This window comes from Aotus nancymaae, unplaced genomic scaffold (genome assembly GCF_030222135.1).
Source record: "Aotus nancymaae isolate 86718 unplaced genomic scaffold, 86718_ANA_hifiasm-v0.15.2.pri h1tg000040l, whole genome shotgun sequence".
NCBI classification, from domain to species: domain Eukaryota; kingdom Metazoa; phylum Chordata; class Mammalia; order Primates; family Aotidae; genus Aotus; species Aotus nancymaae.
The window spans coordinates 87,528,230-87,545,940 of record NW_026988454.1 but is presented as its reverse complement, the minus strand read 5'-3'; the positions used below and the strand labels follow the sequence as shown (position 1 = coordinate 87,545,940).

Here is a 17,711-nt window from a genome sequence, read left to right as displayed (position 1 = left end):
AATGTCTAAAAGGGGAGTGGCAGGAGAGGAGAAACGGGAGAGTTTTAAGTTTTGGCTTTATATATTTTTATTATGAATACTGTCATTTTTTGGTAATAAAGACGCCTGACTTCTGAACAAAAAAGGACACAAGTAATTTAAATTTAATTGTATTACTGGTAATCAAATGACACGTAAAAATGAAAAGTTAACTGACAGCCAGCTTATGAGATACAAAACCATAAATATATAGTATGTTAGTTTACCAAGAAACCTAACTAAAAAAGATTTTCTGAATACTTAATTGACAATGCCAAAATAAATTCTGCAGTTTTATAATTTTATTTCTGTAAGTAAATAAAAAAACCAAGGACAACTTTTGAGAATATTATCTGTGTCCTGACTTAATAAAGAAAACAGAAAATCTTATTGATTGTGAACAGGAATACAATTACATGGAATAAAAAAACACTATATAATTGTGGACACAGAAACATAAAGAAAAACTTCAGTGCATTTCAAATAGATTCACAAGGCTCACTCTAATAATAGAATCACAGGTATCTTCAGTGTATTATATAGAAAACTGTGTGTAAAATAAAACATTAGATTAGTACCAGCAGGGCAAACCGACACTATTAGTTTAACAAGGGATTGAACTAGAAGTATCAGAGAGGAAAAAACAAACTGTAAGAAGTCTTATGCCAATGAGCGAAGGAGGAAGCAAAACCTTTAAACAGTGAAATGGCACTGGAAAGCATTATTGTATTGAGGAAGAACAACGCTCAGGTTTATAACTGAGTTTATTATCACATTGGAAAACAGGCAATTTCTAATTCATGTAAGTACTGTGTTAAGAAAGGTTTTTTTCCCCCTAAATTGGCTAAAAAACTACAGTAATGCCAAAAGCCTATTTAAAATATAATGTATCTTAAAATACAGATGTTCCTCAACTAACGTTGGGGTTACATCCTAATAAACCCATTGTGAATTCAAAATACCATTAAGTCGAAAAATGCATGCGATATACTTAACCTAGCAAACATTATAGCTCCGCCAAGCCTACCTCAAACATGCTCAGAACACTTACATCAGCCTACGGTTGGGCAAAATCATATGGCAACAAAGTATGCTGTACAGTATGGGTTTAACCTCATTATCACAAAGCTGACTGTGAGCTACTGGGAGCTGTAGCTCACTGCTGTTGCTCAGTATCATGAAAGAATACATCACAAGTCCAGAAAAATATCAAAATTCAAAATCAAGTATGGTTTCTATTGAATGCATATTCCTTTCACATCACTGTAAAGCTGAAAAATCTAAGTCAAATCATTTTAAGTCAGGAACCTTATGTATAGTATATGTCAGCAATTATCATGTTGAGCAATGTGTGAGATGTTTACAACAATATTGGAAGATAGCAGCAGCTTATCTTTCTAGTTGCAGTCCAACAACTAGTGTATGTATACAAACAATTCTTTCCTTCTCATCCACCCATGTTTTGTTTTGTCTCTGAAGCACTAGGTTTAACTTCCAATCTTTAGCAATTTAGGGGGCAAGGGAGAAAAAGGAATATAGTTAAGAATTCATTTAAAATTCCAAAACCTGATACCGAAAAAGACTTGAAGACTGCTTTGAGGGTAGGATGGTTGGGAAGCACATAGCACAGGGGATTTTCTTTTTATCTCTATGCTTTTGGACAAATATCAAGGAAGCAACAGCAAGCACACCTAACAAGATCAGAAAAATCTTCAGAACCTATAGTCTAATATCTTAGTTTTCTTTATTCCAGTGGTTCTCAATCAAGGATAATTACACTTCCCAGGAGACACGGAACAATGTCTGAATACATTTTTGGTTTTCAAAACTAGGGAGGCTGCTACTGGCATCTAGTGGGTACAGGCAAAGGATAGCCTCTCACAATGAGATACAGAAATACAATTTAAGTAATAAAAAGAACCAAAGCCACATTTTACATAGAAAAATAATACTACAAAATATGAGTAAAACTTCTCTAAGTTAAAAAGAATAATAATGGAAAGGACTTCAGTAATAACTGGTCACAAAAAGAAACTTTTAATGTAATGTTATACAAATTAAATTGTTGGACTGCAAAGCAAAAGTCATAAAAGAAAAATTAAAACTAAAAACAGGATTCCACTATGTAAAAACTAGAAACATTTCTTTTGACAAAACATTTTAGGTAACAGAAGATTAAAGACATTTATCAAAATTACCTAGATAATGCAAATTAATCAAAATTATGCCTGGGCTGTTTAATTCTGTTTCATGATAAACTACAAATATGAAAAATTGAATATTTTCAAATTTCAGTGTTTTAAGTAATGAAAGGTGAATACAGGCAAAATAAGAACAAAATACTTAATAGAAATATATAATTTTTATTATATACTCTATTAAAAATCAATGAACAAATACATATTTTAATGTTATTTAGGAGAAAATGAAATACTTTGCCGTGCTTTATAAAACACAACACAAAGACAGCATCAAATCATTTCGCCCTTTAGGAAAAACAGTATCTAGAACTGTATTTTAAGTGTCTAAAGACCAGCAGCATGGGCATTACTGGGAACTTGTTAGAAATGCAGAATCTCGGCCAAGTGCGGTGGCTCATGCCTGTAATCCCATCACTTTGGGAGGCCGAGGCATGCCGATCACAACGTCAGAAGATTGAGACCAACCTGGGCAATATGGTGAAACTCCATCTCTACTGAAAACACAAAAATTAGCCAGGCGTGGTGGTGTGCACCTGTAGTCCCAGCTACATGGGAGGCTGAGCCAGAAAAATTGCTACAGCCTGGGAGACGGAGGTTGCAGTGAACCAAGATGGTACCCTGCACTCCAGCCTGGGTGACAGAGCAAGACTCTGTCTTAAAAAAAAACAGAAATGTAGAATCTCAGGTCCTACTCTAAATCTACTGAATAAAATTCTACATTTTAGCATAATCTCCAGGTGATTCATATGTACATTTGTATACACAAAAAGTTGAGAAACACTGCTAAATAAGATCAGTAAATGGGTGGAAAGATCACCAGCTTTAATAGTAGCTATCAAATGCTTCTAACCTGTAAAATCTGTTTTCCAGTCTTTGTTTAATTGTACTTAGATCCGTTGGATATGCCACTACTGTGCAATACATGGGATAGGCTTGCAGATCCACAGGGGCCACAAATGCTGAAGCAATATCTAAAACAAATAGATAAGTTTGTGGATTTATTTTTGTATGCTTAAAATAACTGAAGAAGAATTCTGCTTGAAATAAGACTTACAAAGTCCTAACCTATAATCATTAGTCTGCCACTGTCTTTTCATAAAAAATATAACTTAGCAGACATAAAAAAATAGTCTCACTTTTTATTATGTCTACATTTACATTGCCAAATTCTGGGGCTATTTTTTTATTCACAGGTTCACGGTTGGTCATTCCTGAAATCTATATTTGACAAAGCCATTCTATTAACACTGTAACATACTGCATTCAAATCTAACCTTTGACTTTCTCAAAACTTATCCCCTTGTCTCAACTTTACATTATTCTGTGAAATATCAGACAAGTAGAGAAAAGGAAACAGAACCAGAAATTTTGATTCAGTGACACTACTGACCCAATGACACACTGTAAAACTGTACAGCAAAACTGTAACTACTTAAGATCACTCCCAATTTTTTGCTCATTCACCTATAAAACTACTTTATATACTAAGGTATTTCTAAAATTATTTAAGGTAGTATTTATAAGGCTATTCCTATAAAGCGTTGGCATTTTATAAAATACTTCTGATTTGAGTATTCCTCAATCTCTGTCTCTATCCAGTGTCTTCAGCTCTTCGCACTCATGTTAATTTCTCTCTAGACTCTGAAGCTGTTTACTTACTGAGAGTTGGTTGCTATAAACCACCACATTAGTCTAGAGTTACTTCACAGGCCCAGAATTCAGATAATCAAGTTTTGTGGTCATTGTTTTCTTTTCTTTTAATGAGGCAAAGCAATTCATATGCCCTATTCTCTCCCCTTAAGAAGATCCTCTTTTGTGTGTGTATATAGTTTGGGGAAACCAGTACAGCTATCCATATAATTATAATTCAGCTTTCAACCCTTCTTCTCCAATTCATTTGTCAGTGTTTTAAATTGGGTTGTGGGGGACCCAGATTTTTCAGAGATGCCTCTGGTACTTCTAGGAGGCCCTTATTCTAAAATTCAGCTAACGTAACCTAATTTATACCTGTTTTAGTTAAGTCCTGTGTTAAGACCTCATTCAAAGAGAGATTATCACTTAAAATGTTTGTAACTACTGACTTATGATACAGTGAAAAAAAAAAACTTTTGGAGGGACTAACATTTTTTCCCATTACATTGCTGTCTGCCAGTTTTTTCTATACTCATGTGTTGTTTTACTTACCTAGTGTCATCAACTGGTTTATTCCTGCTACAATTCTTTCACATTCTTCATCCCTGGGATTGGTACCCCATTCTCCATCAAGAGGTTTATAGATAAGTGATCTGCATTCAACATCAGTTAAAGGAACACTGGTACCTAGTTCTTCAGGAAATACAGCTGAAATAGAAAAGCAGATCATTGCAAATACATGGTAACTTATTAGTATTTAGGTTAGCTTTAGAATGTAAAAATAATAGTCACAAAATTTAAGTATATTTTGTAGAGATACCGTAAATATACTCTTTATTTTAATAAAGGACAGTATGTTTCAAGCATTACTAAAATTTAAATTAATTTTTAAATACTATATTTCTAAGTAATTCTCTAAATAATAATTACTTCTCCAAAATTATACCTGAAAATTCGTTCTATAATCAAGTTACAAGTACAGAAATCATTTCTATAAAATATGCAAATCAAAGTTTTCTCAATCACTTCATAATTTAATTGCCATGTTTACTTTGATAAAGTATACACAAGGTAAAATTGAACTAAAGTGACATTATCTAGAAATACTTCAATCAAAGCTTCAATTTTTGAATGTAGTAACAGAAAGAATTATGAAAATTGACAAATGATGCTTATGCTTGTTGTTCTAAATTATGAAGGTATGCTTTCTGCATACTTGAATCTTTCAGTTTTAGCTGAAGGAATCACCAGAGGGTTGTGGTAACCCAAAGTCTCCAAACATGCTAGGTAATTTTTTCTTCAGACTAGGTTTCAGCAGATACATACTAGAAAATATGCCACTGTTTGTGTACAGTCAAAATCGTCATCACAAACTACAATTAAACTCTATAGGTTCGTATGACTGTGTATCTAAATAGAACAACAATAATCACCTTTCAATATATTTAGGTAGGAAACAAAATAGTAAATCAGTATCACTTAGTCATTTAAAAAACAGCCAAGGCATTATAATATCAATTGGCTTCACTGCTCTCATATTCACAACAGTCCAATATGAGTTCAAATTCAAACCTTTTTTTTTAAATAGAGAAAGACAACAAAAAGATAAGCCATGTAACCTGGTTACAAATTGATTAAGATATTTTGTAATTTTAAATGGTTCTAATTTAGCATGAGATACAAAATATATTTTTGGCATTTAATTTTCAAAGTGATAATTACTGCAAAGAACTAAGCTTATCAGTATGGCCATTTTCTCATTTCTGAGGTCTATGAGACTGGGTTTTCTCCAACAGTTATTTTTTCTCTGACTTTGGATTACAATAACTACTGAGCAACTCAGTTTATAAAAGATTATTTCTATTATGTTAGAAATTAGATGTTTTCCTTTTTGTTTTTTAAACACTTTATTTTTATCTGCTGGCAGATTTATTATTTTTTTTAAATCAAAAGATATAGAATAATGTAAAGGAATTTATGAAGTCTTTATAATCCTACTTTATAATCATAATTAAAATCTGAATATATCCTTGTAACCCCTTTTTGGCTTATACAACTGTGTATGTGTGTTGCATTTTTAAAAAACAAACAAAAATGGGCAATGAAGTGGAAAAAAACTGTCATCTCCAGGCTTTGGTCCCACTGATCTTTTCTCAGTACAAGGAAGATGTCATACTCACTATCTAGGGCTAATTATTAAATCCTGAATGTGTCAGTCCATATGCACAATGACAGTTATTACTATCATCATTAATTTTAACTATATCTTCATTGAGCTGTTATGTATGTCAAGCTCTATAATAAGCACTTCACACACATGATGCTACTTAATCCTCAAAGCCCCTATAAGAAAGGCATTAGCTTAAACAATTTCAAAGGCCAGGTCCTAAAAAGCTGGGGTGTGAGGCTTTATGGAACTTGCCAAGATGACATAAAAAATGACAAGTCAGGATATGAACTGCTGTCTCACTCAAAAGCCTGAACTCGTAACTATTACATTACACTCCAAGCACTCTGCTAAAGTTAAAAAAAAATCTCTGCCTCCCAAATGCACAGTTTCTTGGGTAACAATTAATAAAACAATTTCATGTTTTGTTGTAATAAATTAATTTCATCTTTCCTGATAGACTATAAATTCCAAATATGGTTATGTCTATCTTCTTCACTGCTGAATCTCCCCTAATTCAATGTGTACAATAAATATTTGCTGAACCAATGTTTTCTATTTGATACTCACAACAACCCTAAGTGGTAGCATGTGAGCAAATCTTAAACAATTTCTTAAGAAATTAACTCCATAATGCAGAGACAAAAAGCCTAACATACACTTACCATTATTAGGTATAAGCTCCATATCCCAAGGACTCATCTTTTCTGTATCTCCATTGTCCCAGCTTAAAGAAAGAAAAATCATTATATTAAAAAATCTAAATTAGTGTTTCACAATATTAATGAAATCAATTATCAAAATAATTGCTTCTGTGTTTAGAACAACTCTCTTTATCTTGTAATAGATGGGGAAAAAATTCAAAGCAAGCCTAGGTGAACTAAAATACAACAAGTATTTCCTTACCAAACATTGTAGCATTGAAACAGACTATCAGGGTACTCAAGTTGAAGAGGTTCCTGGCTTTCAATTGTTCCAAACCACCAGGCATCATCTATGACAGACCTGAAGCGGTCACCTGGCCAAGAACAAAAACTATCTCATTACTTTGAAATGCATGGCTGCTGTAACTACTTTTTCCTAATGTAAACCTTTATGTACCTAAACTGCCTGTATGATTTCAGAAGACAAAAAGTGACCCACACACTCCAAAAATAAATAAGTACAGTCAGAAATACCAAGAGAAAAAAGGTATTTAGTAAGCATACTTGAAGTGTGACTTAACAGTTTTCAATTCTATTTCTTAGATTTCATTAAGGTATAGAGCAATTCACTTGTTTTAGGAATTTTTACCAATCTAGCATTTTAAATTCATCATTAACACTATACCCAAACTTTTCACTCAAATAAAATTATAATTTAGTTAAGTTCTACTCAACAATTACTTCGTCTATTTTTAATTTCTTAACTATCTGTAGGCAAGTTTCCTAACCAACAATCAATCAAGATTTCACCCTAAAAACAACAAACAACATGAAATACAACTTGTCTTCCTTCATCTCAATCACCCTTAATACTCACTCACTCTCCCTTTCCTGTAAAAGGAAACAAAAATAAAACAACTAATCTTTTTAAAACAGAGGACATTCCTTGTTTCTGTTTCCTTATCTAATTGCTGTCGTCATATTACTTAACCTGCTTTTTCCCAAAGACCTGAGTAAGCTATAAATGCTATGGCCTTTTCTTATCTAAATCTTCTCAAGTTCCTTCTGTGTCATAAGTAAACTGTGTCATAAGTAAACTGTAAGTCACTTACTTCCTTTATGCAATGCCTTCCTGTTCCTTAGCTCTCACAGTACTTGAGTTTTCTCCTGGCTAGCATAGGATAGAGTCTGAAACACTTGGGTTCAAATAATGTATCTGTATAAGTTTTAATATTATTATTTTTTGACTTCATTTTCCTTGTCTATAAAATAGAAATAGTGATGTCTACCTCCCAGCAGTTTTTGAGTAATGCGTTCTATTAAAGAACTCTACATTGCTGACATACTGTTAAGTCAAAATGAAGTTAGCAATTATCTGAATCAGTTTTATTTTTAAACTCAAAAAGTATTTATGTTCTCATTTTCTTACCAAAAATGATTTAGAAGTTTAAAAAATATATAGCACAAAATGAATTAAAAATCAGAAAGACAAGGTAAAAAAAGAAAAGTAGAGCCAGGAGTGAGTTAATAGAACACAACTGCATGTTGTTGACAGTTGTTCCTCAGATGCATAATGGTGACACTAAACTTAACAAGAAGCTACTATAAAGTTTAATAAGAAGCATTCTTGACACCAGTACATAAAGAGTTTCAAAGAGTTGTGTTTTATGACCCTACACAGACTGATCATTATGCTAAAGAGGAAGAACTGAGCAATGTGTGCCTAACCACGATGAACGGTACTTGTAGAATAACAATAAAGTTAAGCAAAGAACCTGGACTACTACCAGTCTGAAGTACACCACTGAGAGTAAGCCTTAAAACATTTCTAAGGAGGGCTAAAGTAGAAACTACTAATGTGATTTTAAATGGCAGTCTGTGGGTAAATGCATCTATTCTGAGACATGAAAGACTAATTAGATACTAACTTTAGATAAATATTAACCTATAAATTAGAATAAAATTGTAAGATCCAAATGAGAAAATTAGGATGCTGATCCATTTGAAATCTCTCTGATTTGTCCAATGCTAGCCATATTACTTTGCTGAGATTATAAGCTCACTTCGGGAATATTCCTGCACTTTGAGCCATATTATTTGTTATGCAATTTATTGGCAAATTCACGTCCTTAAAAAATAAGATTCATCATATCAAGTAACGTATGTGAATAATTTAAAAAATCAAATGTACCAAAGGCTGATACCCAAAACCAAGAAAAATGTTTCCATCTATTTTAACTACTACTTCTTGATTTACAGATTACTTCATTCATCAGTTTTTGATATTAAGTATCAGAGTTGATTCTTGAATACTGGGTTTTAATTGACCAGGTCCACTTATACCCAGATTTTTCCAATAAAAAGATTTGGCCCTCTGTATTAGCAGATTCTGCATCAGCAATCAAATGCAGACTGAAAATACAGTATTAGTGGGATGTGAAACTCATGAATATGGAGGGCCAACTTTTGAAATCGGGGGGATTCTGTAGGATCAACTCTGGGACTTAAGTATGCACAGATTTTGGTATCCATGGGGGTCCTGGAAGCAACTCCCTGTGGATACTAAAGGACACCTATAATCTCAATACAACTGTACATGAAAAGTATGTGTATTATATTTAATCCAGGTTCAATTTATAATCATGACTATGTAAATACTGCTTGTTCCTAAGCAAAACAGCATATAATTCTTTTCTTATACAATTTTGTTTTCCCTAAAATTAGTAATTGCTTCATTTTTTTAATGCTTGGTTTTCAGTGAATTTACAATTAAATCTTCCCACATTCTCTCAAGCTGTAAAAATCATTCTTAAATGTAATTTTCCACAAAGACAAACTTGTTAGATAACGTTTGTGTTCCAAGTTTTTCCCCCTGAAGACTTTCCTCTTGAAGGACAACTGGACTTGCTAGGTAGCTGCTATCCTGAGGCTTCTACTAAATATTACTTGGGATTCCTTTTGACTTTTCCTGTTCTGGACTTCCTGTTTTCGTAGGGGATTCCATACTTCTCCCTTTCTTGGTTTACTCCCTTATCTGACGAAACAAATCTTTCAAAACTTCTAGGAAAATGCTACATGAGATGTAAATTTTCTTGCTAACTTCCATGTCCATAGTTTTGATAACTTGCATTTTCCTAATTTCTCTTTACAGGGCATATACAAGTTTATAGAAAGGACAAACCACCATGCCAATGCATTCTAATGTCACTGAAGGATAAACTGGTCTATCAATTGATATGCTTTTTCAAAACATGTATGCTATATACACATCACACCATGACACACACTGGTCCTGTATGAAATTTTTAAGAGAACTATTCTAATAAATGGCACATCATCTATACGTAAATTAATGCACCTTAAATGACTAAAAACTTTTAAGGATTTTACTTTGAGACTTGTTTACAATACTAATTTTAAAGATTATAATAGGACTAACCAATAAAAGAAAAATGTCAGTTCAGCTTTAGTCCCAGTACACACTTCTTGTTAAGCTTCTTTTGGGTTCAAATTTAAATTCTGTTAGTATTTTTATATAAAAATTTAACTTAACATGTAAAACAATGAAAAGACAAAGTCACATGTAATAAAAAATGTTTGGAATTTCAGCATCGACTAAAGTTATTTTCATTCCTTAACAAAACTTGACAATACCTCTGACACAGTACCCCACTTTGCTATAATAGCAAAAAGATTTCTCTGATAATCTTTTCCTCAATTATGAAAACTAGCAAATCACTTCTTACGAAAAAAAAAACACATCAAACATGTACAGCTTCTAAATAAATTACCCACCTATATTCCATCGCCTATATTTTGCATCATCAAATTGTTGTCTCAAGACTAGGAAATCTATAACGTCGGGCATATCATGGTATCTAATTACAAATAGAAAGAAACTGATTAGGTCACATACCTAAAATTATCTCAAAGATGCTCAAATGTATCTGAATCTTGAAAAACAATCTACAATACTAAGAAAACCATTGACCCTTTTAACAGTCCTTACTTCATGGTAAATGATCCGCCAGTTAGTTTACCAGTATCAGGATCTAGAAAAGCAAGTTTAAGGCAGCAAAGGGTAGGTAATCCCACTTCATACTTTATGCCAACTATTTTCATAAGTTCTTGCTCCTGAGAGAGACAGACAAAATAAGAAACCATCTTTACAAAACAAACCACAAAACAGAGAGTTAAACATTGTTGAGAAAAAAAATTCTTGATTTAAATCTTGATGTGGATGGTGATGGCCGTGTACATGTGAAAATTCATTGAGCTATGTACTTAAGATTTGTGCACTCTATAGTATGCAAGTTACATTAAAATTTTTTAAAAGTAAAAAAAAAAGAAAAGGAAAATAAGGAAAACTTTACTAAAGTAAGTTTTCTATCACCATTCCAAAGACCTATAGATAACTTTGAATTACTGCTGACAAATATAGAAATATGCATCAAATTTGCAAATACAAAGCTTACCTTAGACTTTTTACCTAATTTTCACTAGAACTAAATTTTGTGCCCAACCCATAAAGTGCATTGGAGTATATAAATTCAGTCAAATCTTCTGTTTCTCTGGCAGAAAATTAAACACCTGCTACTCTCTATGACTGCTTTAATTAAACAAGTTATCTTCATGATGCAGTTTCTTATAGTGTTAATAGTAACCTTTGATACAATTTTCTCTTAAATTCGTAACTGTATTTTTGGGGCTATTAAATAATAAATCAATGTCATACCCGTAGTTCCATTTTATGCCATGGTTGTTTTTTGGGATTGATACTATATATTTTATTTTTCCGGGCCATTTCGACATAGGCTTCGTGTCCTTGTCGGAAATAATAAACCTAAAAAATAAAGTCATAATCTTAAAACCTGGATGTGTTTCCTTTAACCCAATATACAGGGTTATCAACTGAATTTGCAAAGAGAAAATCTACTGCCTTTTGAGCTAACAGAAATTCTAATATTTTCTCCCCTCTTGTCTTAACATCACTAAATCACAACCAAAGTGTTCTAAATAACATTCTTTGAATATATACTTAAAACTTAAGATGAAAAGTTACTTTCTGGATAAGAACACAACTTTATTATGCAACGTCAACTTATTTAGAATTCATAATAAGCATTTGTATTCTTTATTTGAATTTATACTTATATATATAAATTCTAAATAAGTTGACGTTACATAATAAAGTTGACTAGTAAGTTTATCATCCACTTTTGTTCTTAACTTTTTAGAAAGTGGTTTGTACATATGCAGAAAACATTAAAATGAAAAATGTATTTTCACATATATTTTAATCCTTACACAAACCCTGGTAAGACAGCAGACCATACATTTCACGAAGATCAAATTGTGATTCCTGACTACTGTCTTTGAGAATTAGCACTTGAACACAATAGTCTGACACCCACTACTAGAAGACTGTGATTAAAAATGCTAAGTTTTTTTTTTTCTTTTTTGAGACAGAGTCTCACTCCGTTGCCAGGCTCAAGTGCAGCGCAATTCCCCGGCCTCAGCCTGCCGAGCAGCTGGGACTACAGACACGCGCCACCACACCTGGCTAATTTCTTGTATTTTAGTAGAGATAGTGTTTCACCACGTTGGTCAGGATGGTTTTGATCTCCTGACCTCATGATCCGCCCGCCTCGGCCTCCCAAAGTGCTGGGATTATAAACATGAGCCACCAAGCCCAGCCTAAAAATGTTAAGCTTTTTGTAATATTTTGGGATAGCCACTATCCCATACTTTCATTCTATTCATTATTACCATTATTATTCCAGTTGTCTGGAACTTTAAATGATTAATAGTGCTAAATAATGAAGACACACCTGTTCAAGCACCAGCAACTAAAAAGTCAACCTAAGCATTTTGAAAGCAAATCATTCAACAAGAAATTACAAACTTTTCTGGCCATCTTGAAATAACGTATTACATGTAATTTCACATCTTTTTGATGTTATAGGATCTGTTAAGATCTACCACTGTAGTATACTATAATGTGGTAATGCTCTGTGCTCTTCAAGTCTTAAGAGGCATGTAGGATTTCTAAATTAATTCTTTCAGACTGTTCTTTACAAGCATTCTAGCATTAAGAAATATTTGTTTTCCTTTTTTTCTTAAGTGTCAATTACCACTTTATACTGTTAATTAGTGTCCTTTGCTAATCCTCTATTTTAATCCCCAGTTTATTTATGGTCAATCTGTTGGATACCAGATTAACACTGCCTCTTAAAATTTGTGTACAAAATAAGGAGACATTAACCTTGAGTAAAAAATTTTGAGACTAGTTCTTACATTTTCATTCTAAATTCACAATTACATATTTTAAAACAATGATCTCATCATCAGTTTATTAAAAATGAAATCGCATTTTTTGTTCTAAGATTATAGATGTTTTTAAAGAACTAATAAACTATGAAAACTGCAGGTAAACAAAACACTAACACTTTTTTCAAATAAAATTACATGAAAATAAAGTTCTAAATTTCATTTCTCTTTTAATATGTTATAATACATTAAGCTGTAAGTAAGATAAATGAGTACGTTTTAATTTAAAAAGGAAAAGAAAGCTGGCAATAAAACCCTCTTCTTAAAACATACACTCCACTTTTTAAAACACTAACAAAATTTTCAGTCTTATAATATCTAGATTTACAGAAGCTTCAAAGAGGATTATCATTAGATTTTCCCTCCTAATGGTACTTTCTCTATACATAGATACAAACATCTAGAATGAGATACTTTAGGAATTGCTTCAATTTCCTAGACTTCTATTTCAAGAGCTATTAAAAATGTTTAAAATTATGTAAGAAAAAAGGATATTTTAGAACTTTAAAAGTACCTCATCACCCATCTGTGGCACAAATGGACATCTTCGGGGAATAGTATCTGTAATCCATGTTGACGGCAACCATTCTTCTAATGTCAACCCGTTTTCAGTTAGTTCTCCCACAGCCAACCTCTAACAAAATTTAAAATATTGTTAAGTAATAATAATAAAAGCATTAATCCACCAATCTACTCTTTAAAATAACTATAGAGATAATTAAATAAAACAATCACTGTACTATATAGAGTTAGCCCTGTGTATCCATGGGTTCTGCATCCATGGATTCAACCAACCATGACTGAAAATATTTGGAAAACAAATTTCACAAAGTTCCAAAAGGCAAAACTTGAATTTGCTACATTCTGAATACTATGTTGAATCCACACAAATGAAATGATGTGTAGGCACTGTATTAGGTATTTTAATAATCTAGAGATGATTTAAAGCATATAGGAGACTGTGTGAAGGTCACATGCAAACACTATGCCATTTTTTAATAAGCAACTTGAATATCCATGGATTTTGTTATCTACAGGGTCCTGGGACCAATCCTCCATGGCTACTGAGAGATGACTATCCTTTAAGCATCAAAACACTTATTCTGGAAAAAAATGGCAGCAGTGGCAAGAGTTATTCAATCTCTCCAAATCACTGCCTGTAAAGAGAACTAACTAGAAGAAAACCCAAAAATCCATAGCCAACACTCACGACAAGGTAAAAGACATTCCCACAAACCCCAAAGTACAAGCTCTGTGTATTCTCCTTTCCTTTCAAAATCCTCTCCATTTTATAAACATTCCATATAACAAACCAAGACATCCTAGAGTTGTTTTATTTTTAATCCTAGTTATAGTATATCAGAATTAAAGATATTCTCATAGGAGTTGAGTAGTGCAAGATGTAGAAGGCTAATTATTTCTATGAGCTGGACATTATACTTCTACACAGCATGACAATGTTCTCTCCTTCTTAAAGTAACCATTTCACATTCTTGGCTCACATTAAGCATCTTTAAAAAATTCACATTTTTTTCAAACAAAATGTTGTCAAGCCAGGTCCTTTACTTTTTTAACTCTCACAGATAAAAATAAAACAACACCTCTGAGAAAGTTCCTTAACTTTGCTTGTCACCCACAAGTGGCCACAATGGTCTTGACATTACTTTAGACTTAGAAATAAATGAACTTTCTAAGAAAATTTGAAACCTAGTATTTTTATAAGTAAAAAAAACTTTATGCAACTGATTAAAGTCTTTTGTGAATCACATGTAAAACATTAAAAATGACTGTACACTAAGACTTCTACATTTTACTCGCTTTTATTAAAAACAAGGTACTATAAAACAATACCCATTTACTAAAAGAAGCAATGTCATAATATGATATCAAAGAAGGCTACTTGCAACAGGTACTACTACAGTTGTTTCCCAATTGTAGTAGTTGCCTTTTTCCTCTTTTTCCTATTAGCCACACCATACTGTTTCCCAGTCAAACACATCAGGAGTATTACCCTGGAGAGTTAAGGTAAAGGCCTTTGGTATTTACTATATGTGAGATGGGTTCATTACAGAATTTTAGGCAGAAGTATAATATGGTGTCACTTACATTTTAAAAGGCTCACTCTGGATGCATTAGAACAAAGATTGGCAAATCATGACCCTCCCAGGGCAAGTTTGGCCTGCCACAATTTTAACAAATTACGTTTTATTGGAATACAGCCATATGTATGGTCTATATTTATGTATTGTCTATAAATGCTACTATGGCAGAGTAGCTGGCCTTCTGTAGAAAAAAATCTGTTACCTATGCTTTAAAGAATAGACCTTAGGGAGAAAAAGGGAGAAACAGGAAGACAAATGGGATGCTACCACAGTAATATAAATGAGAATTAAGGGTGATTCACACCAACGTGATAACAGAGTAGTGGTAAAAAACAGTGAAGTGCTGAATATATTTATATTCCATCAGATAATTAATTCACTGATGGACTGGATGTAGAATATGAGAGAAAAAGCGGAATCGAGGATATGTCCAGGGTTTCTGGTATAAACAACTGAGAGAGTCATCACATTACTGAAATAAAGAGGGCTGGGGTACAGCAGGTTTGAGGAAAAAGCTTGGTAAATGACTTTTGCAGGTGTGAGATGTGAGTAGTAAAATGATATCCAAACACTAATTTGATATATACACCGTTATCAAATCAAGTAACCATTATGTTACGCACTGAGTATATCATAGAGATCCCACAACCCAGGAATTTCCACTATGTTTTATTCAGAGCAGCCTTGATTTTATAAGTTTTATATATTGAGGAGCTGACCTAAAAGTTTGTTTGAAAAAAGTTTCCTTTGACTAATAAAAACAAAAAACAGAAAAGTTTGAAAATCATAATACTGCCTCAATATGAACTGTTAATTGCTAGACAAGTATTTCTCCCCATAAGGAAATTATCTACGTTCAATGGGAAACCTAAAAACTTTCACATCAAGATAGGTAAGTTGTATATTAAATAAGAATAATCGGGGGGAGTTCCAAGATGGCCGGTTAGATCCAGCTCAGGATTGCAGCTCCGAGTGAAAGTGCAGAGGGTGAGTGGATGCCGCATTTCCAGACGGATTTTTATTGTCCACAGACCAGGAGATTCGCAGGCGGAGGAGCCCCATGGGTCACCAGTGCGGCTGTTTTGCCTGCAACCCGGCGCGGCCGCTCCTAGTGCAGAGTAAATGGGACTGTGTTCCCACTTAGCCAGCAAGGGGAGCTGAAACAGGGAGCCAGGCCAGGAGATTCCCGGGCAAAAAAAGCGCCATGAATCTCAGAGCCGCAGTTTCAGTGGCGCAGTGGGTCGCCGCACAGGAAATCACACAGATCCCGGCGCCTATTCAACAGGCGACCAGGTCACCTGGTAGAGAGCCGACTGTTCAACGAAAAAATAAAAGGCTCTGAGGCAGGGAGCCAGGAGATCAGGCCAGGCTGGTCCCACCCCTACAAAAACAAAAACAAAAACAAAAACACAGCAATTGGAAACGCTTGGTTGAGAATTTCACAGCAAGCACAGCTGAACCCGGGACGGTCCAGCTCTGTGGGGGAGGGCTGTCCGCCATTACTGAGGCAGCCTGCCGTTGCTGCGGCAACCCGCCATTACAGAGAAAGTCCGCAATTACAGAGGCGGGCCAACATCGCGGAAGCAGCTCTAACTACACCCATATAAACAGGACTGCAGGGAAGTTCACACGGCAGCTGGGCGGAGCCCACAGCAGCTCACCGAAGCCTCTGCAGGCTGAGAGTGACTAGGCTGCCCCCTTGTGGGCAGGGCAGCCCTGAAGAAAAAAAAAGGCAGCAGTACAGCGGAAACTCATAAAGCCCTAATTCCTGGGGACAGAACACCTGGGAAAAAAAAAGGGGGGGGTTTATGAGTTCTGCTGCTGCAGACTTAAATTTACCAGCCCAGCAGCTCTGAATGAACAATGGGGCTCACAGCTCAGCACCTGAGCTAATATAAAGGACTGTTTCCTCAAGCAGCTCCTGACCCCCGTATATCCAAAGAGTCACCTCATAAAGGAGAGCTCAGACTGAGGTGAGACAAAGCAGAAGAAGAAACTGGTAGCAACCTTTACTGTTCGGCAGCTGCTGCAAGTGATTCCCAGGCAAGCAGGGCCTGGAGTGGACCGCAGCAGTCCTACAGCTGAGAGGCCAGACAGTTAAAAGGAAAACTAAGAAACAGAAATAACTTCACTAACAACAAACAAAACGTCCACTCAGAGACCCAATCACAAAGTCAACAACTACAAAGCCGACAGGTGGATAAATCCACAAAGATGGGAAGAAACCAGCGCAAAAAGGATGAAAACACCCGAAACCAGAACACCTCTCCTCCTACAAGGGATCACAACTCCTCACCAGGAAGGGAACAAGACTGGATGGAGAATGAGCGTGATGAAATGACAGAATCAGCCTTCAGAAAGTGGGTAATAAGAAACTTCTGTGAGCTAAAAGAACGTGTTCTAACCCAATGCAAAGAAACTAAGAACCCTGAAAAAAGATTTGATGAAATGCTAACGAGAATGGACAACTTAGAGAGGAATATAAGTGAACTGATGGAGCTGAAAAACACAACACGAGAACTTCGCGAAGAATGCACAAGTTTCAACAGCCGAATTGACCAAGCAGAAGAAAGGATATCAGAGGTCGAAGATCAACTCAATGAAATAAAACGAGAAG

The 17,711-nt window shown here is 34.3% G+C and overlaps 1 protein-coding gene across 2 annotated transcripts in view; it reads right to left on the bottom strand.

Annotated features, from left to right (window-relative positions):
- PHIP (pleckstrin homology domain interacting protein) overlaps positions 1 to 17,711 on the bottom strand; it is a 151,128-nt gene that overhangs the window by 26,475 nt on the left and 106,942 nt on the right. For both annotated transcript variants that reach the window (XM_021670307.2, XM_021670306.2), the window contains exons 24-31: positions 13,507 to 13,626; positions 11,398 to 11,505; positions 10,672 to 10,796; positions 10,458 to 10,540; positions 6,925 to 7,036; positions 6,684 to 6,745; positions 4,404 to 4,559; positions 3,070 to 3,190 (exon numbers count right to left, since the gene is read on the bottom strand). In XM_021670307.2, the coding sequence (XP_021525982.1) occupies positions 3,070 to 3,190; positions 4,404 to 4,559; positions 6,684 to 6,745; positions 6,925 to 7,036; positions 10,458 to 10,540; positions 10,672 to 10,796; positions 11,398 to 11,505; positions 13,507 to 13,626 (887 nt within the window). The remainder of the gene's footprint in view (positions 1 to 3,069; positions 3,191 to 4,403; positions 4,560 to 6,683; positions 6,746 to 6,924; positions 7,037 to 10,457; positions 10,541 to 10,671; positions 10,797 to 11,397; positions 11,506 to 13,506; positions 13,627 to 17,711) is intronic.